At 42.4% G+C, this 21,957-nt stretch overlaps 1 protein-coding gene across 2 annotated transcripts; it reads right to left on the minus strand.

The window, feature by feature from the left end:
- Positions 1–6,054: 6,054 nt before the first annotated feature.
- Positions 6,055–13,908, minus strand: LOC139584708 (lysM and putative peptidoglycan-binding domain-containing protein 4-like). Of its 2 annotated transcripts, none has more exons than XM_071416852.1 (3): positions 13,810–13,908; positions 10,448–10,723; positions 6,055–9,723 (listed from the first exon to the last, which is right to left on the minus strand). In XM_071416852.1, exons 2-3 carry the CDS (start codon positions 10,712–10,714, stop codon positions 9,142–9,144), a joined length of 849 nt encoding a protein of 282 aa, XP_071272953.1. In that variant the 5' UTR covers positions 10,715–10,723; positions 13,810–13,908; the 3' UTR covers positions 6,055–9,141. The 2 variants fall into 2 exon arrangements, with proteins under 2 accessions (XP_071272953.1, XP_071272952.1); XM_071416851.1 differs by having other exon boundaries at positions 10,448–10,726; positions 13,810–13,900.
- Between the last annotated feature and the right edge of the window lie 8,049 nt (positions 13,909–21,957).

Consider the following 21,957-nt stretch of genomic DNA (forward strand, 5'->3'; position numbering starts at 1 on the left):
ATTGGTGGACGTCTTGAAGCAAGTGGGGACAGCAGACTTGGATAGGGAGACATTAAATATGTCTGTAAACACTCCAGGCAGCTGGTCTGCGCATACTCTGATAACGCGGCTAGGGATGCCGTCTGGGCCAGCAGCCTTGCAAGGGTTAACACGCTTAAATGTCTTACTCATGTCAGTCACGGAAAATGAGAGTCCACTGTCCTTGGGAGCGGGTTGCGTTGGTGGTACTGTGTTATCCTCAAACCGGGCGAAGAAGGTGTTTAGCTTGTCCGGGAGCAAGATGACGGTGTCTGCGACGTGGCTGGTTTTCCCTTTGTAATCCGTGATTGTCTGTTGATCCTGCCGCATACGACTTGTGTCTGAGCCGTTGAATTGCAAATCCACTTTGTCTCCACTTTGCCTGTTAGATTGCATTACTGAGGGAATAACTACACTGTTTGTATTCAACCATATTACCAGTCACCTTGCCATGGTTAAATGCGGTGATTTGCGCTTTCAGTTTTGCGCAAATGCTGCCATCTATCCACGGTTTCTGGTATGGGTAAGTTTTTATAGTCATAGTGGGAAAAACATCCCCTATACACTTCCTGATGAACTTAGTCACCATGTCCGTGTATAAGTCAATGTTATTCTCAGAGGCTACCTGGAACATATCCCAGTCCACATGATAAAAACATTCTTGAAGCATGGATTCTGATTGGTCAGACCAGCATTGAATAGACCTTAGCACGGGTACTTCCTGTTTGAGTTTCTGCCTATAGGAAGGGAGGAGCAACATGGAGTTGTGATCTTATTTGCTGAAGGGAGGGTGGGGGAGGGCCTGGTAGGCATCCCGGAAGAGGGAATGGTAGTGGTTGAGTTTTTTTTTCTCTGTACTTTATCACAATCACACCATGAGTAGTTAATCATGAAACATACACCAACTGTCACGTTCTGACCATAGTTCTTTTGTGTTTTCTTTGTTTTACTGTTGGTCAGGACGTGAGCTGAGTGGGCATTCTATGTTGTGTGTCTAGTTTTTCTGTTTCTGTGTTTGGCCTAATATGGTTCCCAATCAGAGGCAGGTGTTAGTCGTTTGTCTCTGATTGGGAGCCATATTTAGGTAGCCTATTTTGTGTTGGGTTTTGTGGGTGGTTGTCTTCTGTCTTTGTGTTCTATGCACCAGATAGGACTGTTTCGGTTTTTCCACATTTATTGTTTTGTATTTTGTAGTGTTCACGTTTTTTGTTGTTATTAAAGATGATGCACACTAACCACGCTGCGCTTTGGTCCTCTCCTTCGTCCACCACAGAAGAAAGCCGTTACACCACCGCCTTTTTTCTTCTTCCCGGAGAGTTCTTTACTCCTATCTACACGATGTACTGAAACCCAGCTGGCTGTATGGACGGGGACAGTATATTCGAAGAGAGCCATGATTCCGTGAAACAATATGTTACAATCCCTGATGTCTCTCTGGAAGAAGATCCTCGCCCTGAGCTTGTCAACTTTACTGTCCAGAGACTGAACATTAGCGAGTAAGCGGTGGATGGTGTGCATGCCTCCTCGGTCAGACTAGAATTCCACTCCGAAAACCTCTTCTCCCCGCCGGTGGTGTCTTGGTAGCCTCTGGAATAAGTTGAATTGCCCTGGGGTACGAACAAAAGATAGAATTCGGGAAAGTTGTTTTCCTGGTCGCAATGCTGGTGAGTTACTGTCGCTCTGATATCCAAAAGTTATTTCCGGCTGTATGTAATAACACAAAAAACATTCTGGGCTAATAATGTAAGAAATAACACACAAAAAACTAAATACTGCAAAGTTGCTAAGGAGCTAGAAGCAGAGCTGCCATGTCTCTCGGTGCCATCTTTCCTAAATGTAGTAATATTTTTGTTTACACATCAGCTGTGTTGTCTCTGGTTATATTCAAAATTCAAAAGGCACTCGCACATCTGAGCTAGCTTTTTTTGCAGGTGCATGGTAACAGTTGAATAAGAGAAAAAGAAAAACCTGCACACTGCTCTTCTAGTATCACTGCTGTTTAATAAGCTTTACGTATCGGCCTCAAGGCCATTGTCAGAGCTTTTTGTGAGTTTTTTTAATTAGCACCTTTATGTCGACATAGCTCCACCCAGATCCGTTCAATGCATCGAATCGGGTTGGAGTCGAGGGAAAATAAATAAGTGTTACCAAATACAACAATGTGCATTTCATAAATATTCAAATAAGGTGTGTACATAAAACGTATTAAACACGTCTGTAAAACCACAATGAAGAAATCAAGTAAGTTTTCAGAAATCATTGGGTACAGTGCAAGAAAAACGTTAGAGTGATCTGAAGTGGAGGCATTAATTAATGTTCACATTTATAACATAACATACATAGGCATTTCATCATTTAGACCTTTAGGAAATAATGTCTGGAGGGTGAAAATCCCAAAACATTATCTTTTGCTCAGATCACGTCAGTGACTCAACCCACTCAAGTGACGCAACCCACCCAAGTGACACACCGCTCCTAGGAACGGCATGGAAGAGCACCAGTAAGCCAGTGATTCAGCCTCCGTAATAGGGTTAAAGGCAGAGAATCCCAGTGGAGAGAGGGGAAGCGACCAGGCAGTTGATTTAGTTCTTTATCTGGGTAGCTGGAAAGTAGAGCATTGCAGTAGTCTAATCTAGAAGTGGCAAAAGCATGGATACATTTTTCTGCATCATTTTTGGACAGAAAGTTTCTGATTTTTGCAATGTTACGTAGATGGAAAAAAGCTGTCCTTGAAACTGTCTTGATATTTTCGTCAAAAGAGAGATCAGGGTCCAGAGTAACACCCAAGGTCCTTCACAGTTTAATTTGAGACGACTGTAAAACCATCAAGATTAACTGTCAGATCCAACATAAGATCCCTTTGTTTCTTGGTACCTAGAACTAGCATCTCTGTTTTGTCCGAGTTTAAAAGTAAAAAAATTGCCGCCATCCACTTCCTTGTCTGAAACACAGGCTTCCAGGGAGGGCAATTTTGTGGCTTCGCCATGTTTCATCGAAATGTACAGATGTGTATCGTCCGCATAGCAGTGAAAGTTAACATTATGTTTCCGAATGTCATCACCAAGAGGTAAAATATATAGTGAAAATAATAGTGGTCCTAAAGCTGAATCTTGAGGAACACTGAAATGTACAGTTGATTTGTCAGAGGGCAAACCATCCACAAAGACAAACTGATATCTTTCTGACAGATAAGATCTAAACCAGGCCAGAACTTGTCCGTGTAGACCAAATTGGGTTTCCAATCTTTCCAAAGATTGTGGTGATCAATGGTATCAAAAGCAGCACTATGTCTAGGAGCACAAGGACAGATGCAGAGCCTTGACGCCATTAAAAGGTAATTTACCACCTTCACGAGTGCAGTCTCAGTGCTATGATGGGGTCTTAATCCAGACTGAAGCGTTTCGTATACATTGTTTGTCTTCAGGAAGGCAGTGAGTTGCTGCGCAACAGCTTTTTCTAAAATGTTTGAGAGGAATGGGAGATTCAATATAGGCCAATAGTTTTTTATATTTTCTGGGTCAAGATTTGGCTTTATCAAGAGAGGCTATATTACTGCCACTTTTAGTGAGTTTGGTACTCATCTGGTGGATAGGGAGCCGTTTCTTATGTTCAACATAGGAGGGTCAAGCATAGGAAGCAGCTCTTTCAGTAGTTTAGTTGGAATCGGATCCAGTATGCAGCTTGAAGTTTGAGGCCATGACTGCTTTTAATCAAAGTGGCATGAGATATAGTATTAAAACATTTGAGTGTATCCCTTGATCCTAGGTCCTGGCAGTGTTGTGCAGACTCAGAACAACTGAGATTTGGAGAAATAAGAAGATTTAAAGAGGAGTCTGTAATTTGCTTTCTCATGATCATGATATTTTCAACAAAGATGTTCATGAATTTATCACTGCTGAAGTGAAAGCCATCCTCTCTTAGGGAATGGTGTTTTTTAGTTAGCTTTGCGACAGTATCAAAGATAAATTTGGGATTGTTCTTAATCTCCTCAACTAAGTTGGAAAAATAGGATGATCGAGCTGCAGTGAGGGCTCTTCGATACTGCACCGTGCTGTCTTTCCAAGCCAATCGGAAGACTTCCAGTTTGGTTTAGCGCCATTTCCGTTCCAATTTTCTGGAAGCTTGCTTCAGGGCGTGGGTATTTTCTGTATACCAGAGAGCTAGTTTCTTATGACAAATGTTTTTTGTTTTTAGGGTTATTAGGCAAGGTTAAATTTAGTTCCTCAGTTAGGTGGTTAACTGACTGTTGTATTCTGTTGTCCTTGGGTAGGTGGAGGGAGTCTGCAAGGGCATCTAGGAATCTTTGGGCTGTCGGAGAACTTATAGCACACGGCTTTTGATGATCCTTGGTTGGGGTCTGAGCAGATTATTTGTTGCGATTGCAAACGTAATAAAATGGTGGTCCGATAGTCCAAGATTATTAGGAAAAACATTAAGATCCACAATATTTATTCCACGGGACAAAACTAGGTCCAGAGTATGACTGTGGCAGTGAGTAGGTCCGCCAGCTTTGCCAGCTGAATTTAAGAATCCACCACTTATTGTATATAGGAGAGGTCAAAATTTGCACAATAAATTCCTCCATGCCAACTGCCAGTCACAAAATAAAAATAACCAGGCTCTTTTACGCCCTCTTCCGAATGGTAGCTATTAATGCAGAGGTTGCGCACAGTGCACCAATATGATGAAATGTGAATATTTCTGCCACCCACATACAAGAAAACGGTTCCACATAAATTACATTATTACATGCTCAATGTTATCTACATGATTAAATGTCCACGTGGGCTGTGTTATGTAGGTAAACCTCTCATTCTCTCAAACAGTGAATTAGTGAAGATAAAAGTTAAATCAGGAGAAACGACAGGGATTATCCAGTCATAGTACATGATTTCTACCTTCAGAACTATGGTTATATTAAAATAAAATATGATCATAGTGGAGAAATAAACAGTAACAAAATGGCAAATAATATAGCCCAAATATTATTTCTGTATTAAAAATACAACGCAAAACATGACAAGTAATACATTTGACTGTGAATAATGCAACAATTCCCTATTAACAGGGATTGAAGAAGGCACACACATACTGAATGAAATACAACACTCATATAGAACTGAAGCACTGTTGTGCTTTTGTTTTCATCTCAACCAGTATAGGGCATAAAGTAAATACATTAAGGTATGTACCATTTTCAAAACCTCAAATATATTACCTGCTTTTAAAATTTATTAAACTGATGGGCTATAAAAAACAGCGTGGTGTAGTGAAAGATAAGTTGCTTCTGGCCTTTTACAAACTATACTAAACAAAATTATAAACGCAACATGCAACAACTTTACTGAGTTACAGTTCATATAAGGAAATCAGTCAATTGAAATAAATTCATTAGGCCCTAATCTATGGATTTCACATGAATGGGCATGGGCGCTGCAATGGATGGGTCTGGGAGGGCATAAGCCCAACCACTGGGGAGCCAGGCCGAGCCAATCAGAATTAGGTTTTCCCCACAAAAGGGCTTTATTACAGACATAATCACTCAGGTTCATCAGCTGTCCGGGTGTCTGGTCTCAGACGATCTCGCAAGTGAAGAAGGCAGATGTGGAGGTCCAGGGATGGCGTGGTACACGTGGTCTGCAGTTGAGACCAGTTGGACTAATGCCAAATTCTCTAAAACGTTGATGGTGGTTTATGGTAGAGAAATTAACATTCAATTCTCTGGCAATAGCTTTGGTGGACATTCCTGCAGTCAGAATGCCAATTGCATGCTCCCTCAAAACTTGAGACATCTGTGTCATTGTGTTGTGTGACAAAACTGCACATTTTAGTGTGGCCTTTTATTGTCCACAGCACAACTGTGTAATCATGCTGTTTTATTTATTTTATTTAACTTGGCAAGTCAGTGACTAATCAGCTTCTTGATATACCACATCTGTCAGATGGATGGATTATCTTGGCAAATGAGAAATGCTCACTAACATGGATGTAATCAGATTCGTGCACAACATTGTAGAGAAATAAGCTTTTCGTGTGTATGAAACATATCTGGGATCTTTTATTTCAGCTCATGAAACATGGGACCAAAACTTTACATGTTGCGTTTATATATATATATACACACACACACACACACACTGCTCAGTTACAACTAACTTCAACAGTTAAAACTTCGACCTGGAACAAATAGTTTCATTGTGTCACTGCTTACTGTAGTCATGTTACACTGGTCCTGTGCCTTACATACTTTAGGCTTGTAAATAATAATTGTTAACCAATTTAAAAAGTAATGGGGAAAATACTGAAAAGGGTCAGTTTGATACAAGACTGCCAACATGTTTCAAATGATTCATAATTTGAGCCCTCTTGAATGGTTCATACATTCTCAAAACACTTTTGTAACTTTGGAAAATAACACTAATGCTAACTTATAAAAGGTTGTTACTAACCGGAGTAATTAATACATTCACATATTCTCACCATTGTTTTGGATCGAAGGCAATAGGAATATCAGGCTATATTTTTCCAGGAGTAACATTAACTGATTGGCACAAAGAGTAAGAGCACTTGATTGAAACGGACCATGGCAGCAGTATTGAAAAACCTTTGACTGCTTTGCTTTCTGATAGTTCTGGCCTACATCAGTGTGACACACCGCATAGCCTAGTTCACAGACCTGCACGCGGACATTTTATGCATGCATGGTTGAGTTTTAATTCCTAGTTTAAAGGGATAGTTCGGGGGTTTTGGCAATGAGGCCCTTTATCTATTTCCCCAGAGTCCGATGAATTTGTGGATACATTTTTATGTACTGTATCTGCGTGCAGTTTGAAGGAAGTTGCTAACTAGCATTAGCGCAATAACTGAAAGTCTATGGGAACAGTAGACTTCCAGGCATTGCGCTAACGCTGGTTAGCATTGACTCACAAAACTACCAAAACAATGCAAGCAAATGCATAAAAATGGTATCCACGAGTTCATCTGACCCTGAGGAAGTAGATAAATCCACAATTATCCCTTTAAAGGACAATTACTGCACTTAATAAAGTATTGAAACAAAAGACAAACATGTTAGTTCATACACATCTCTGTAAATGGCACTGTTGGCATTATATCCTTATCATAGAAAAATAAAACATTTTGTACCATTAGTTCAGACTGTCTAAGAAAGTCCGAAACTGAATATCCATATTCAATTGAAGCTGTAATGTCACAAAGCAACCACTTGTGTTAAAATACGTTCAAAAATAATTAGCACAAACAAGAAAGAACAGTTGACTGGATAAGTCACGCATCTAATAAGGCACACAAAATCGGAAACTATGAAGTCCAATATACTTGGTAAAGCACATACAAAAATCCATACTAGAGTAAAAGCTTCCAGCTTGTGTAAAGAAATGTTACACAGCAAACACAGCTTTGTTAAGGCAATACTTTGATGACCTTTAAGCAGAACATTTTTAGGGATTCAAAGTGATTGTACTTATGGCTAACATTGGTTGACCAAAGTTAAGCATGAAGTACACTGCTCAAAAAAATAAAGGGAACACTTAAACAACACAATGTAACTCCAAGTCAATCACACTTCTGTGAAATCAAACTGTCCACTTAGGAAGCAACACTGATTGACAATAAATTTCACATGCTGTTGTGCAAATGGAATAGACAAAAGGTGGAAATTATAGGCAATTAGCAAGACACCCCCAATAAAGGAGTGGTTCTGCAGGTGGTGACCACAGACCACTTCTCAGTTCCTATGCTTCCTGGCTGATGTTTTGGTCACTTTTGAATGCTGGCGGTGCTTTCACTCTAGTGGTAGCATGAGACGGAGTCTACAACCCACACAAGTGGCTCAGGTAGTGCAGCTCATCCAGGATGGCACATCAATGCGAGCTGTGGCAAGAAGGTTTGCTGTGTCTGTCAGCGTAGTGTCCAGAGCATGGAGGCGCTACCAGGAGACAGGCCAGTACATCAGGAGACGTGGAGGAGGCCGTAGGAGGGCAACAACCCAGCAGCAGGACCGCTACCTCCGCCTTTGTGCAAGGAGGATTAGGAGGAGCACTGCCAGAGCCCTGCAAAATGACCTCCAGCAGGCCACAAATGTGCATGTGTCTGCTCAAACGGTCAGAAACAGACTCCATGAGGGTGGTATGAGGGCCCGACGTCCACAGGTGGGGGTTGTGCTTACAGCCCAACACCGTGCAGGACGTTTGGCATTTGCCAGAGAACACCAAGATTGGCAAATTCGCCACTGGCGCCCTGTGCTCTTCACAGATGAAAGCAGGTTCACACGCACATGTGACAGATGTGACAGAGTCTGGAGACGCCGTGGAGAACGTTCTGCTGCCTTCAACATCCTCCAGCATGACCGGTTTGGCGGTGGGTCAGTCATGGTGTGGGGTGGCATTTCTTTGGGGGGGCCGCACAGCCCTCCATGTGCTCGCCAGAGGTAGCCTGACTGCCATTAGGTACCGAGATGAGATCCTCAGACCCCTTGTGAGACTATATGCTGGTTCGGTTGGCCCTGGGTTCCTCCTAATGCAAGACAATGCTAGACCTCATGTGGCTGGAGTGTGTCAGCAGTTCCTGCAAGAGGAAGGCATTGATGCTATGGACTGGCCCGCCCGTTCCCCAGACCTGAATCCAATTGAGCACATCTGGGACATCATGTCTCGCTCCATCCACCAACGCCACGTTGCACCACAGACTGTCCAGGAGTTGGCGGATGCTTTAGTCCAGGTCTGGGAGGAGATCCCTCAGGAGACCATCCGCCACCTCATCAGGAGCATGCCCAGGCGTTGTAGGGAGGTCATACAGGCACGTGGAGGCCACACACACTACTGAGCCTCATTTTGACTTGTTTTAAGGACATTACATCAAAGTTGGATCAGCCTGTAGTTTGGTTTTCCACTTTAATTTTGAGTGTGACTCCAAATCCAGACCTCCATGGGTTGATACATTTGATTTACATTGATCATTTTTGTGTGATTTTGTTGTCAGCACATTCAACTATGTAAAGAAAAAAGTATTTAATAAGAATATTTCATTCATTCAGATCTAGGATGTGTTATTTTAGTGTTCCCTTTATTTTTTTGAGCAGTGTATAGACATTGTTTCCCTCAATTAAGTGTTAGGTTTGTTCAGACTGAGAGACACACTCTCTTGGCTGCTAAAAGTGCTCCTAGGGCTGTCTGTGCTGAGGCCTGTCCCTGAGCTGTTTGAGGTAGCTACAGCAGCAGGCACTCCAGTATCTTGAGTTTTGATATAAACAACATAAAAGACAGGTAGGATAATGCCTATCAGGAGCATGGCCACCACAGCGTTCCACCACTGGATGCCCCAGTCTGCTCCATAGCTGGTCAGGCGCTGGCCTCTGGAGCCCAACTTTTGTGGCCTTTCTGCAGCCTCTAAAAAAACCTCATCCTGTGCATTTGTGGTTTGGATCAGTCTCTCAATGTCATGGTCCACTTCCTTGAGGTAGTCGGTGTACTCCTGTAGATGTGGCCTACCAGGGGAACTGGCTGTAAGTTTGCCCTGTGGCTGGGGCAGTGGTGTGGCTGAATTTGAGGTTCCTGGATCTGTCTCTTTTAGCTCTGCGTTAGCCTCAGTCAATAAGCTGTGTTTCTTCACAGGGATTTTGATTGATTTCAAAGCAAATATATCCTGTTCCTGAATCAGGTTGTTCACTCTCTTTATGTCTGCCACCTGTTGAGAGGAAGACAAGTGTCAATATTGGCATAATGTGAACACACAGTATCAGTAGCCTATGCAGACACGTATGTACAGTGCTTGACGTAGAGTGTCCTGTAGAGCAGTGGTGGGAATAGTACCCAACTGCCATGCTTGAGTAAAAGTAAAGATACCTTCATAGAAAATGACTCAAGTAAAAGTCACCCATTAAAATACTACTTGAGTAAAAGTCTAAAAGTATTTGTTTTTAAAAATACTTAACTATCAAAAGTAAAGTATACATCACTTCAAATTCCTTATATTAAGCAAACCAGAACACATTATTTTCTTGTTTTAATTTTATTTACAGATAGCCAGTGGCACACTTTAAAACTCAGACATAATTTACAAACGAAGCCCGTGTGTTGAGTGAGTCCACCGGATCAGAGGCAGGAGGAATGACCAGGGAGGTTCTCTTGATAAGTGCATGAATTTGACCATTTTCCTGTCCTGCTAAGCATTCAAAATGTAATGAGTACTTTTGGGTGTCAGGGAAAAGGTATAGAGTAAAAAGTACATTATTTTCATCAGGAATGTAGTGAAGTAAAAGTAGTTAAAAATATAAATAGTTAAGTACAGATACCCCCGCAAAAACGACCTAAGTAGTTCTTTAAATATTTGTACTTAAGTACTTTACACCACCGCTGTACAGTACACTGTACAGTTTGCTACCAGCAAATACATGGGCTGCAGGACTTACCTTGCAGCCATATTGCAGAGCAAGTTTGTTGAGGTTGTCCCCAACCAATACGTCCCTCTCCAGCAGCATGAGGCTACCACGTCTGTCCTGTTCCAGCTCGTGCCACCCCCGGGGCCTCAACTCCATCACATTGAACTCTTCTTCCTCTGAAGAGCCAGCAGAGTCATTCTGCTGGCCTCGCCTGAACATGTACACCTGGCCATCTACACTAGCATGGACATCCACTGGGGCCTGGAAGGCGCGGGGAACAGGGTCTCCTCTCCGCATCACAACTAGCTACTTTAGGTGGACAGAAAATACACAAAATTGTTAAGTGTGATAGCTAGCTACATATTATAAAACCCTTAGCTATGCAAACTGAATATAAAAAGTACCACTGACATTGTTTCTGTAGGTAGTGAACAGCCAATTAGGAGGACCATCCTCCTCAGTGAATTTCATAAAGATTAAAATAGTGAAATATTTTAGACAAAACTATACTAAATATATTCATGTCACCAAATAATTGATTGAAACACACTGTTTTGCAATGAAGGTCTACAGTAGCCTCAGCAGCACTCTGTAGGGTAACACCATGGTCTAGCCAGAGTACAGATAGCTTCTGTCCTCCTCTGGGTACATTTGCTTCAATACAAAACCTAGGAGGCTCACGGTTCTCACCCCCTTTCATAGACTTACAGTCATTATGACAACTTCCAAGCTCCAACCTATCAGAGCTCTTACAGCATGAACTGAGATGTTGTCCACCCAGTTAAATGATCAGATAATGAATATAGTACTGAAAGCATAAGCTACAGCTAGCTACCACTGCAGTGCATAGAATGTGGTGAGTAGTTGACTCAAAGGGAGATGGTAGTTGAACAAATTAATTTCTTCCAAAATTAAGAAGCAAGAGAGAGATATTTGGTTGTATTTTTTTATTTTATTTTTTTACATTAACTTTAACTGAGCTAGCTGAATGCAACTAGCTAGTTTAGCCTACTCAAACACGCAGCTCAAACAGAGAGGGATGCTAGCTGACTATGGCTATCCAACACTGGAACTTCCAAGTCAAGGTAAGCTTTTGGTTGTATTAATTTATTGCCACCGGGGCCCGCAAAACTGCTTTCTGACTGTATATGAATATAGCGAGTTTACTAATGCATCAGTTCTAGTAGCTATGTTGACTATGAGGTGACAACAATGTAAGCTGTGTGTAGAGGTTAGCAGTCATGATATGAAGGTTTGGCTTGGAAAGGTTATTTCACCTGGTTACAGACAGCTGATGTGTTGTCCACAAGCGAAGAGAAAAAGTGAGAGGAGAGCGTGTAGATAGTTTCGAGAAATAAGTATATATATACACAACGAGCAAAGTGATCATGCTGTTTTGATATGGCTGCTATGAAAGTGGACTGTGTGTGTGTGATCAGGGGTGTATTCATTCTGCCGATTCTGTTGAAAAACTTTTCTTAAACGTAACCCAATGGAATGAAACGGAGATAAACATACATGAATGTCCAATAAAAACTCTAATTTGCAATTGTTGGACTAATGATTACACCCTAGATCAGCTAGATGCAGGCAAGAGTGTGCAAGGCGGTATTGAATGTGTCACTGTCTGTCACTTTGATTTCTTAAAATTCTCTCGACCTGTGCACCTACGTTGTAAACTTTCCTTCATAGGCTAGGTTGTAGAAAACCCATGATGGGTATAGGGAAAATTGGAGTATCATGTAGTAGCCTAAACCTATCGATGTTACATTGAGCTGGGTGAATGGAATATGAATGACAGTCATCCAATATGCTGTAATAGAAATAAGGCAATGCTCATAAAAATAAGAAAAAATGTATCCTCCCTCATCTTAAACGGCACCGACTGCCACTAATGTAGTCTCATTAATCAGGCTGTATTACACAATTAATTGGTATATACAGCCTGACACTAATGCCTGCAAAATCATGTAAATGTTACTTACAAGCCAGATTGTTTAATAAAATTACATTTAAACTTACTCTACAGGTTGTCTGTGCAGTTTGTCCTTCAGCTGCTTGAAATTTGAGACAAAATATCCATTGGAAAGTATTGTTTACCCTACTTTGTAGAGCGCTGCTAAGTATATGGTTAGGTACATAAGTAAAACTAATTTTACATTGGATATTTGGTTCTATTGAACCAAGCATGCCATGACAATGAAAATGGTATATTCTGAATCTGGGGAGGATAGAGAACAATCAATAAATTGGCGTGCGAATTTTTCATTTTTGTATTTTTTATTCCGATTTCAATCTCTGATTGTTCTCTATCCTCCCCTGATTCAGAACATACCATTTTCATTGTCATGATATGCTTGGTTCAATAGCTATATAAATATCCAATATAAAACTAACTTTACCTCGGTGTGAACTGAACCACATTACTTACTGACTCTCTGAAAAGTCGGGTAAACAATGAATACTTTCCTGTGGATATTTTGTCTCAAATTTCGAGCAGCTGAAGGACAGACCGCACAGACAACCGGTAGAGGAGTGTAAATGTAATTGTATTCAACATTCTGTCTTGTAAGAAATATTTACACGATTTTGCAGGCTGTATATAGCTACCAATTAATTGTGTATAACAGCCTGATTAATCAGACTAGGTGCCATGAACTGTTGCAGACATGCAACAGCCAGCCCTCATACTAGTCTAGACTTGTTAGCTATGAATGTGACTAGCTAGCTGGGTTGGTATAATTTGTGGAACGTTCCAACGAGAATCTGTACCAAAAACTTCGTAAATAACAAGGTTGTCAGCAAACAACGCATTCAAAGTTGTATAGCGGCCGATTAAGACACCGGGTAGGGAGAGGGCTATTTCATTCAATTTTTCATTCACCACGTTTATTCCGAAAATGTCTGTTCTCACTCTGGTAGCCTATGGACAAACATTAAGAATAAGCTACGTGGTGAGTTGATCGTGCTACTTTGTATGCGTTGTTTGTTGGCAACCTTGTACTTTACGTTTTTAGAACAGATTCCTGTTGGAACGTTCCACAAATTATACCCACCCTAGCTAGCAACAGGACATACACAAAGTGGCATTCAACTATGAAAAGAGATAGCTAGCTAACTATACCTACCATAAAACGACAGGACGAACAAAATAACCAGCAAGCTAGTTAGCTACGTGGTAACGTTAACAGCTACCAGTAGCTAGCTAAACGGCCGAATATATTTTTGACATTGCATGCTTGCTTCCTTCACTCACGTAACATTCGAGCTAGCCCAAATTAGCTAACGTTAAACTCTAGTTTATTAATCAATCTTAAAATAAAATTGACAAAATACGTGAATCCATATCACATCATATTACCAAGTTAATAAGGTTTGAGCTTGCAACTCACCCGGGTTTAAAGTAACTCATCTAGTTTTCCCATAGTGTCAAATTCCCACAAAGCTGCCAGAACTGACACACGGCTCAGACAACCATGATGACAGTCAGCCTGTTGATTGAGGTACTGATTCAGAATCAGATATTTGATCATTCCTATATGGAGAACCTTATTTTGGGGGTAAAGAAATCTGATCCTAGGTCTGTGGTGCGCAAACCCAGTGGCAGTGTAGCAGGGTAAATTGACAAAGATATGCACCAATCAAAAGAAAGATTTCACCAACGTTGACCATTAGGGTGAAGATACCGCGCCAAAGCCCACACATTTTCAAATATGTATCTGGGAAGGAAATCTCAACAGAATGCTGCATGTATGACGTGAAGCCACCAATGTAAATCACAGGAAGCCACCAGCCAACTCAGGGTTTCCCAAGCTCAGTCCTGGGGCCCCCTCCGGGTGCACGTTTCGGTTTTTGCCCTAACACTACACAGCTGAATCAAATAACCAACTCATCATCAAGCTTTGATTATTTGAATCCTCTGTGTAGTGCTAGGGCAGGACCAAGTTTGGGAATCCTTGAGCTAACAAAGTGCAATTTAATTGTAAAAGTCATGAGTTACAGTTTAAGCTAATCATACAATGCATTCATTGAATCATGTTATTCTCAGTCAAGCCAGTTACTTAGGCTACTGTTCATTCAGAAAATAACAATTGCCAGCAGCATACCACCCTACATCCCACTGCTGGCTTGCTTCAGTGTTGGTCTAGATGCTGCTGGAAGTGGCATTGGAGGGCCAGTAAGAGGCACTCTTTTTTAAAACATATCCCAATGCCCCAGGGCAGTGATTCGGGACATTGCCCTTTGTAGGGTGCCGTCTTTTGGATGGGATGTTAAACGAGTGTCCTGACTGTCTGTGGTCACTAAAGATCCCATGGCACTTATCGTAAGAGTAGGGGTGTTAACCCTGGTGTCCTGGCTAAATTCCCAATCTGGCCCTCATACCATCACGATCACCTAATCATCCCCAGTTTACAATTGGCTCATTCATCCCCCCTCCTCTCCCATGTAACTATTCCCCGGTTGTGTGGTGGAATATTGACTCAGAAATATAACACTCTTACTAGAACTTGTGAATTCAATAATAGACTTTAATTCAAAGTAGCAAAGCCGAGCCCTTCCATGGAAAATAATATTTTACAAACGTAACAGAGCCGAGCGCCTCCATGGAAAAGACTAAATTCTCATATCACAGAGACCTGCCTTTATAGGATTCTGCCTTTTCATAACGTATAGAATCCCCTCCCTCTATGTGAAAATAGCTTCCCTTGACTTTTCTCCATCATCTTTCCATCTCAGTTATTGCTTGTTAACGTCCACATCTGACAGCTGTATAGGTTATAATGGTAGCGGGGCACTGGTCCTATATGTTCCATTCCTTATATAGCCATTCTTTTAGCTCTTCAAACTAGTCATGAGTTTTGCTCCCACAGTTGTTGCTGTAAATGAGAATGGGTTCTCAGTCAACCTCAGTACCTGGTTAAATATATATATTTTTTTTAAGAGTGAAATTACTTTGACAGGGTGAGATGAGATTATGGATTACTAACTAAACTCTATTACATTGTCCTACTTCCCTGTGAATGTGGGTTCAGTAGGAGAACATCAGTGGTTTATCTGTGTCACAACCAGCAGGGCTGCATGCAACATGTCGATAAAGGGAGGGGAGGAGCAGCTCACAGGTAGCTAATGAGCGCATGCTGCAGCACCGGAGAGGTTTTCGTTTCTATAAAGGCTATTGTTGAAAAAGAGGATAGTCTAAGTTTGGAACAGTGCTAAAATTGTCTATAAACTGTAAAAAAAGAAAAGAAAAGCGCAACAGAACCAGTTACAACTGAAGTATCTGATCATCAATGAATTTGAGAAAAAGCCATTTGTTTTTTAACAGAGCAGCTGCATATCATCAGGTAGGCCTACGGTATATGCACTTGTAACTTTTTTTAATTACAGAAACTATCATTTTCTTAGTTATACATTTTTTTCCATGATATTGTTGTTACAAAATAGATGTGTTGACTGTGATTAGGGAATGAGAATATAAGAGGATCTGCTAGGCTAAATTAACAAACTAGGCATTCATAGCTCACTGCATGATCCTCAAATCAAAAACTGTCCAAACTTGTTTCTACAAGTGAATTCAAAGGCACTCTACAGTAGAATGATTGAATAGCCTAATAAGGCATTTTTCATTTCAATTTGATTTATTCTAGATAAATATTTTTTGAAGTTCCATGTAATACAGCCTAAATGCAAAATGTATAGGCATGTTGTTGAAGTGTCACACCTGCTCTGGCGCTCGACTTCATGTCTACTAATCACCGGTCCTGGCAACCATCATTGCGCACACCTGCTCCCCATCGTTAAGCACACCTGGACTTCATTACCACCCTGATTACTCTCCCTTCATATAGCCCTCAGTAAGTATCATTCAGTATTGTTTTCTCATGTTCAGTACGCTTTTCATGTCTTATTTTGTATAGTTTCATTATTAAACTCTGCTTCTTGACTCCCTGTGTATATGTTATAGATTACTGCCTCAGAAATTATGCCAGCAGAAGATTACACTGTCTTCCAGACTGTCGAGGAACACTGTCATCTACTCCACCAACACCATGACCAGCTGGCTCTACTGGGTATGACCAGGAAGGAGGTTCTCCACCTCCTCGACACCACTAGCGAGGTTCTCCATCCCTCTGACTGAGGGCCTCCTGCGGTCGTCACAAGGAGCCAGTCCCCCAGCCTACCCAGCCGTCCACCCAGGTCAGCGATGCCCAACTGTCCCTTCTGGAGAAGTTTTATGAGACTCCATCAAAATGCCGTAGCTTCCTACTCCAGTGCTCCCTCTATTTCGCCTATCAGACGGGAGCCCCCACCAAGAGGTCCAAGGTTGCCACTCATTTCCCTGCTGAACGGATGGGCGTCAGAGAGAGGAAAAGCCAGATTCCTATGAGAGGTTCATGGCTCTGTTCAGGGCGGTCTTCGAGGGCATAGTGGGAGGTGAGCGACTTTTCCAACTGCAGCAGGGTGCCCAGACCGCTGCGGAGTACTCCTTCACCTTTCAGACTGTGGCAGCCTCCAGCGGATGAAATGAGCCAGTGCACCACACTCTATTCCGCAGTGGACTGCGCAAAGCGGTCCAGACAGAGCTGGCATGTCAGGATGACGACAAATCCTTGGACGCCCTCATCGCAATGGCCAGCCGCCTGGATAACCTTCTTCAGGAGCGCCGGTGTCCAACTTGCCACTCACCTCCCTCCTTTGGCTGCCCTGAAGCAGAGCCTGAACACATGGAGGTAGGGACCACACACCTCTCCGTGGCAGAGCGGCTTCACCAGAGACAGCTGAGGCTTTGTCCCTATTGCAGCCAGCAGGGGCACCAGCTTCAGTGGTGTCCGGTGCATCCCAACCAGGGGTCCACTAGAGCAGAGGGGCAGCCCTGTGACCTTCTGTTTCCCTGAGTAGTCATGAGAATTCTGTTATCATTGTTCTCTGCCAAAACCTTTCTGGTTCCCATTTCTCTGGCTAGCTGTCCCTCAAGTGTTGTTTCTTCAGCTTTAGTGGACTCCGGTGCCGTGGGGAACTTTATCGACCAGGCCCTTGCCTCCTCCCTGAACTTAACTTCATACACGCATCTACGTCCCCACGGGGGTGAGAGATCGGCTGTTTCCTGACTCCCTGCGTATAAGTTACATAATGCTGTTGAAATGCTTCACAATATATTTCTTAAATGGCAGGCTATAGCTTTGAAATAATAATATAGCCTAAATTAATTTGTTCCTTCCAAGTCTACCTGGCATGCCCCTGACTGATTTAGAGTTAGTATGTTTAAAAGCCTGTTGAAATGTTGAACATCAATTGATAGTGACAGAATCACACATTACTTCCCAAGCAAAGTCCATTTTGTTTGTCTCGTCGGCTATAGAAGGTTGTGGTGCAGACTCTGAATGTCATAGACAAACCAAAGATATCCCATATTTATCGGAGTCACATCTGTCCCCGTCATTTTACTGTATCTTTCTGGCACAGCATTGTGGACTAAAGCATCTTTATATATCACTTTATTTAGGTAACATGTTTTTAAGTTAATAAGGGGTAGGTCTATGCTTTTAGCCATTTTCTGTAACAAAAGCCACAATACCATCACTCACATGTAGCCAGGTGGTAAAAGCGCATAGCTGTATTCATTTATATCCACTAGATGGCACTGTCCCTTTAAGAGATTCATAAATGAGGTGTGCATGTGGTTATGGGATTGCGCATGCGTAGTGTGAGAGCAAGCAGTTACACTGGAGAGCTGTTGAAATTCATTGTGGGTCCAACGTTACTTTAGATGGGTAAGTAATACTTTATCATCTTTACTCTTGTACCGGAATATATAATTTTACATAACCTGTAATGTATAAGAGTTTTTGTAATTTATGCTAGATGGTCATTGTTACGAATCCCTTTGGCCCGACAATCTAGAGTGATGGTAATGGGACCCGTAACAACTCATGCAAATTATTATCGTGACAACGTAAGTGAGAACAAAAATAACCACAGACAACTTAATTACCGTCAAACACTAAATGTTTATTTATAAACACACGGTAAATGGGGGGAGCAGGAAAAGGGGCTGAGCGGGACCCAAGGAATGAAAGAATAATAATTCAAAACACCCCTAAGCTAGACTAGCCTACTTCACAAATAGCTAACTAACTAACCAAAAATACAGGGGGTGGTCCGCCCAGTTCTAACTAGTGTTTTTAACAGTATTTAACTACGGGTAGTGTAGCCCAAGGGCAACTTGTCTGGTTACCCCCTTTTCCCACCATCAAACAAACACTCAAACACCATAACCAAAAACAATACTCACAGATGGGGACCAAGTGACATGTAGCTGCAAAACACACAAGTGATCTACAGACAGAAGGCATTTACAAAAGAGATTGAGCTGGGGAGAAAACAACTGACAGGGGTTTTAAACCAAGGGAAAGGGACTGTGATTGGGTAAGGGAAAAGGAGCAGGTGTCTTCTGATTAGCGACTGATTGGGGAATGATGATGGTCACCTGTGAGTAGGGGAGAAGGAGAGAAAAGAAATACACACAGAACACTTGTATCCGTAACACTCCCACCCTTAAAAGAGCAACCCTGGGGATTGCGAACACACTTACAAAACATACGAACATCATAATTCTCACACACGAGACAAAGCATCTGCCAACACATTCTCAGAACCTTTTTTATGCTTTATCTCCAAATTATAATTCTGTACAATAAGGGCCCAACGCATTAGGCGCTGGTTCTGATTGTACATGCGGTGGAGAAACACTAAGGGGTTGTGGTCCGTATATACAATCACTGGCAGGGCACTGGAACCAATGTACACCTCAAAGTGCTGCAGAGCCAACAACAAAGCAAGAGCTTCCTGTTCTATTGTGGCATAGTTTGTTTGACATTTATTAAACTTCCGAGAAAAATAACACACTGGATGATCCACTCCACTCTTGTCCTGCTGCAGTAGAACAGCACCAGCACCTCTGGCACTAGCATCTACCTCAAGTTGAAACGGTTTTCAAAATCCGGAGCAGCAAGTACAGGGGTATTACACAAGAGGGCTTTCGCAGATTCAAAAGCTATTTTACAATCCGGAGACCACACAAATGATTTAGCCGGACTGAGCAAATCGGTCAATGGAGCAACTACCGCAGAAAAATTGACAGAAACTACGGTAGTAGCCAACCATCCCTAAAAAGCGGCGTAGCTGTCGTCTGGTGGTAGGTGCGGGAAATGCAGTTATAGCCAATACCTTGGCATCAACAGGGCGCACCTGTCCATGGCCGACCTCTTTGCCAAGATAAGTAACAGTAGCTTTTCCAAACTCGCACTTTGCCAAGTTCAGGGTTAGCGAAGCAGCTGCCAACCGTTCACATACTACCCTGAGAGAGTCAACATGATCTGACCACTCAGACGAATAAATCACCAGATCATCAAGATAAGCACTACAGTTGGGTACTCCAGCTAATACGGAGTTAACCAGTCGTTGGAAAGTGGCTGGTGCATTTCGCATCCCAAAAGCCATGACTGAGTACTGTAGGAAGTTGTCTGGGGTTACAAAGGCAGAAATCTCCGAAGCACGTGAAGTTAACGGAACCTGCCAGTAACCTTTTAAGAGGTCCAACTTAGTAACATACTTAGCAGCACCAATAGTGTCGATACAGTCGTCCAGTCTGGGTAACGGGAACGAATCTGGCATTGTGACAGAATTAACCTTTCGATAATCCGTACATAACCTGGACGTACCATCAGGTTTAGGAACCAGAATGCAAGGAGAACTCCAAGGGCTTGAACTTGGCGTAGCCAGGTCATTCTCCAACAAATATGTCACTTCATCCCTCATTATCTTCCTTTTGGAAGCGTTGATACGATAGGGGTGTTGCTTGATAGGTGTAGCATTTCCAACATTAATGTCATGTTCCAACACGTTTGTGCGAGTAGGAACGTCATTAAAGAGACATGGAAAACTGTGTAGTAGCCTCACAACATCGTCGGCCTGTCCGTCCGTTAAATGAACCAGACCTGACTGGATAGACAGCAGCATTTCTGAGTTGGGCAATCTAACGCACTGCTGCTGATTATTGCGCAACTCTAATCCATCTCCCTCACCATCATCAATATGACAGTCCACTACCATAGCAGTAGAAGCAGAGGAGACAGCAGTACCTTCCTCTATTTTTGAACTACTCACTTGGGTGACGGGTCGGGTGTGGTAGGCTTTTAACATGTTAATGTGGCACACACGCGATTGGCGTTTTCTATCAGGCGTCTGAAGCACATAATCAGTTTCACTTAATTTCTTCTCAATGAAGTAAGGACCAGAGAAACGAGCTGACAGTGAAGATCCTGGAACAGGCAATAAGACCAGTACTTGGTCACCTGGCTGTAGTGGACGAGAAACAGCCTCTTTATCATAGTGTCTTTTCATGCTCCTTTGGGAGGAAGACAGAGCTTCCTTTGCAAGAGCACAGGCTTGGTGTAGGCGCTCCCGAAAGCGACTAACGTAGTCCAACACATTTATCTCCTGTACACAACTCTTGGGACAAAAACTGTTCTTTAAGAACTTTCATTGGTCCTCTCACTGTGTGACCAAACACTAGTTCAGCCGGGCTGAAACCTAGGGACTCCTGTACAGTTTCACGAGCAGCAAACAAAACTAGAGGAACTCCCTCATCCCAATCTTTCTCAGATTCTAAACAATATTTACGTAGCATAGACTTCAGTGTCTGATGCCATCTTTCAAGCGCACCCTGAGACTCTGGGTGATAGGCGCTTGACACACGGTGCGTAATTGATAAGGATTTTAACACCTGTTTGAAGAGTTTGGATAGGAAATTGGTACCTTGATCACTTTGTACCACCATAGGTAATCCGAATGTCGTGAAGAATTTTATTAAGGCTTTACTCACTACCGGGGCTGTAATCCTACGCAGAGGAATGGCCTCGGTATCTTGTTGCCATACACATAATTGTCAACAGAAACTGGTTACCCGATTTTGTCTTCGGTAACGGTCCAACACAATCAACCACCACATGTTCGAATGGTTCACCTATTACAGGTATTGGACAAAGAGGAGCGGGAGGAATAACCTGATTTGGTTTTCCTGTTATCTGACATGTGTGGCAGGTACGACAGTACTGAGCCACATCTTGTTTTAAACCTGGCCAAAAGAAATGGCGAAGGATCCGATCATATGTTTTTGTGATTCCTAAATGACCAGACCATGGGTGATCATGAGCAAGGGATAACACATTTTGTCGAAAGGCTGTAGGAATCACTATTTGGTAAACAGCATTCCAATCTCCGCCTGCGTCATCATGGGATGTCCATTTACGCATGAGGAGATTACCCTCAATGAAGTAAGCCACGTTCTTCTTCTTTACCTCTTCCAATGAGACAACACTAGAAAAACATTTAGCAAGCTTGGTGTCAACCTTTTGGTTTGTAACCAGCTGCTCACGAGTGACTGGTAACTGTATTGCATCAGCAACAAGTTCGACATTCTTCTCTTCTTTCCTGGGCTGTTTGTCAGAGGTGATCAGCTTCCCAGAGATAGCGCACAA

This window comes from Salvelinus alpinus, chromosome 9 (genome assembly GCF_045679555.1).
Source record: "Salvelinus alpinus chromosome 9, SLU_Salpinus.1, whole genome shotgun sequence".
Taxonomy (NCBI): Eukaryota; Metazoa; Chordata; class Actinopteri; order Salmoniformes; family Salmonidae; genus Salvelinus; species Salvelinus alpinus.

Bases quoted from the DNA above. Each gene is read 5' to 3' on its own strand.
- LOC139584708 (XM_071416852.1), bottom strand. From the start codon at position 10,714: ATGCGGAGAGGAGACCCTGTTCCCCGCGCCTTCCAGGCCCCAGTGGAT. The intron at 9,724-10,447 runs GTAAGTCCTGCA...TCCTCTCAACAG, and splicing joins CTCTGCAATATGGCTGCAAG to GTGGCAGACATAAAGAGAGT.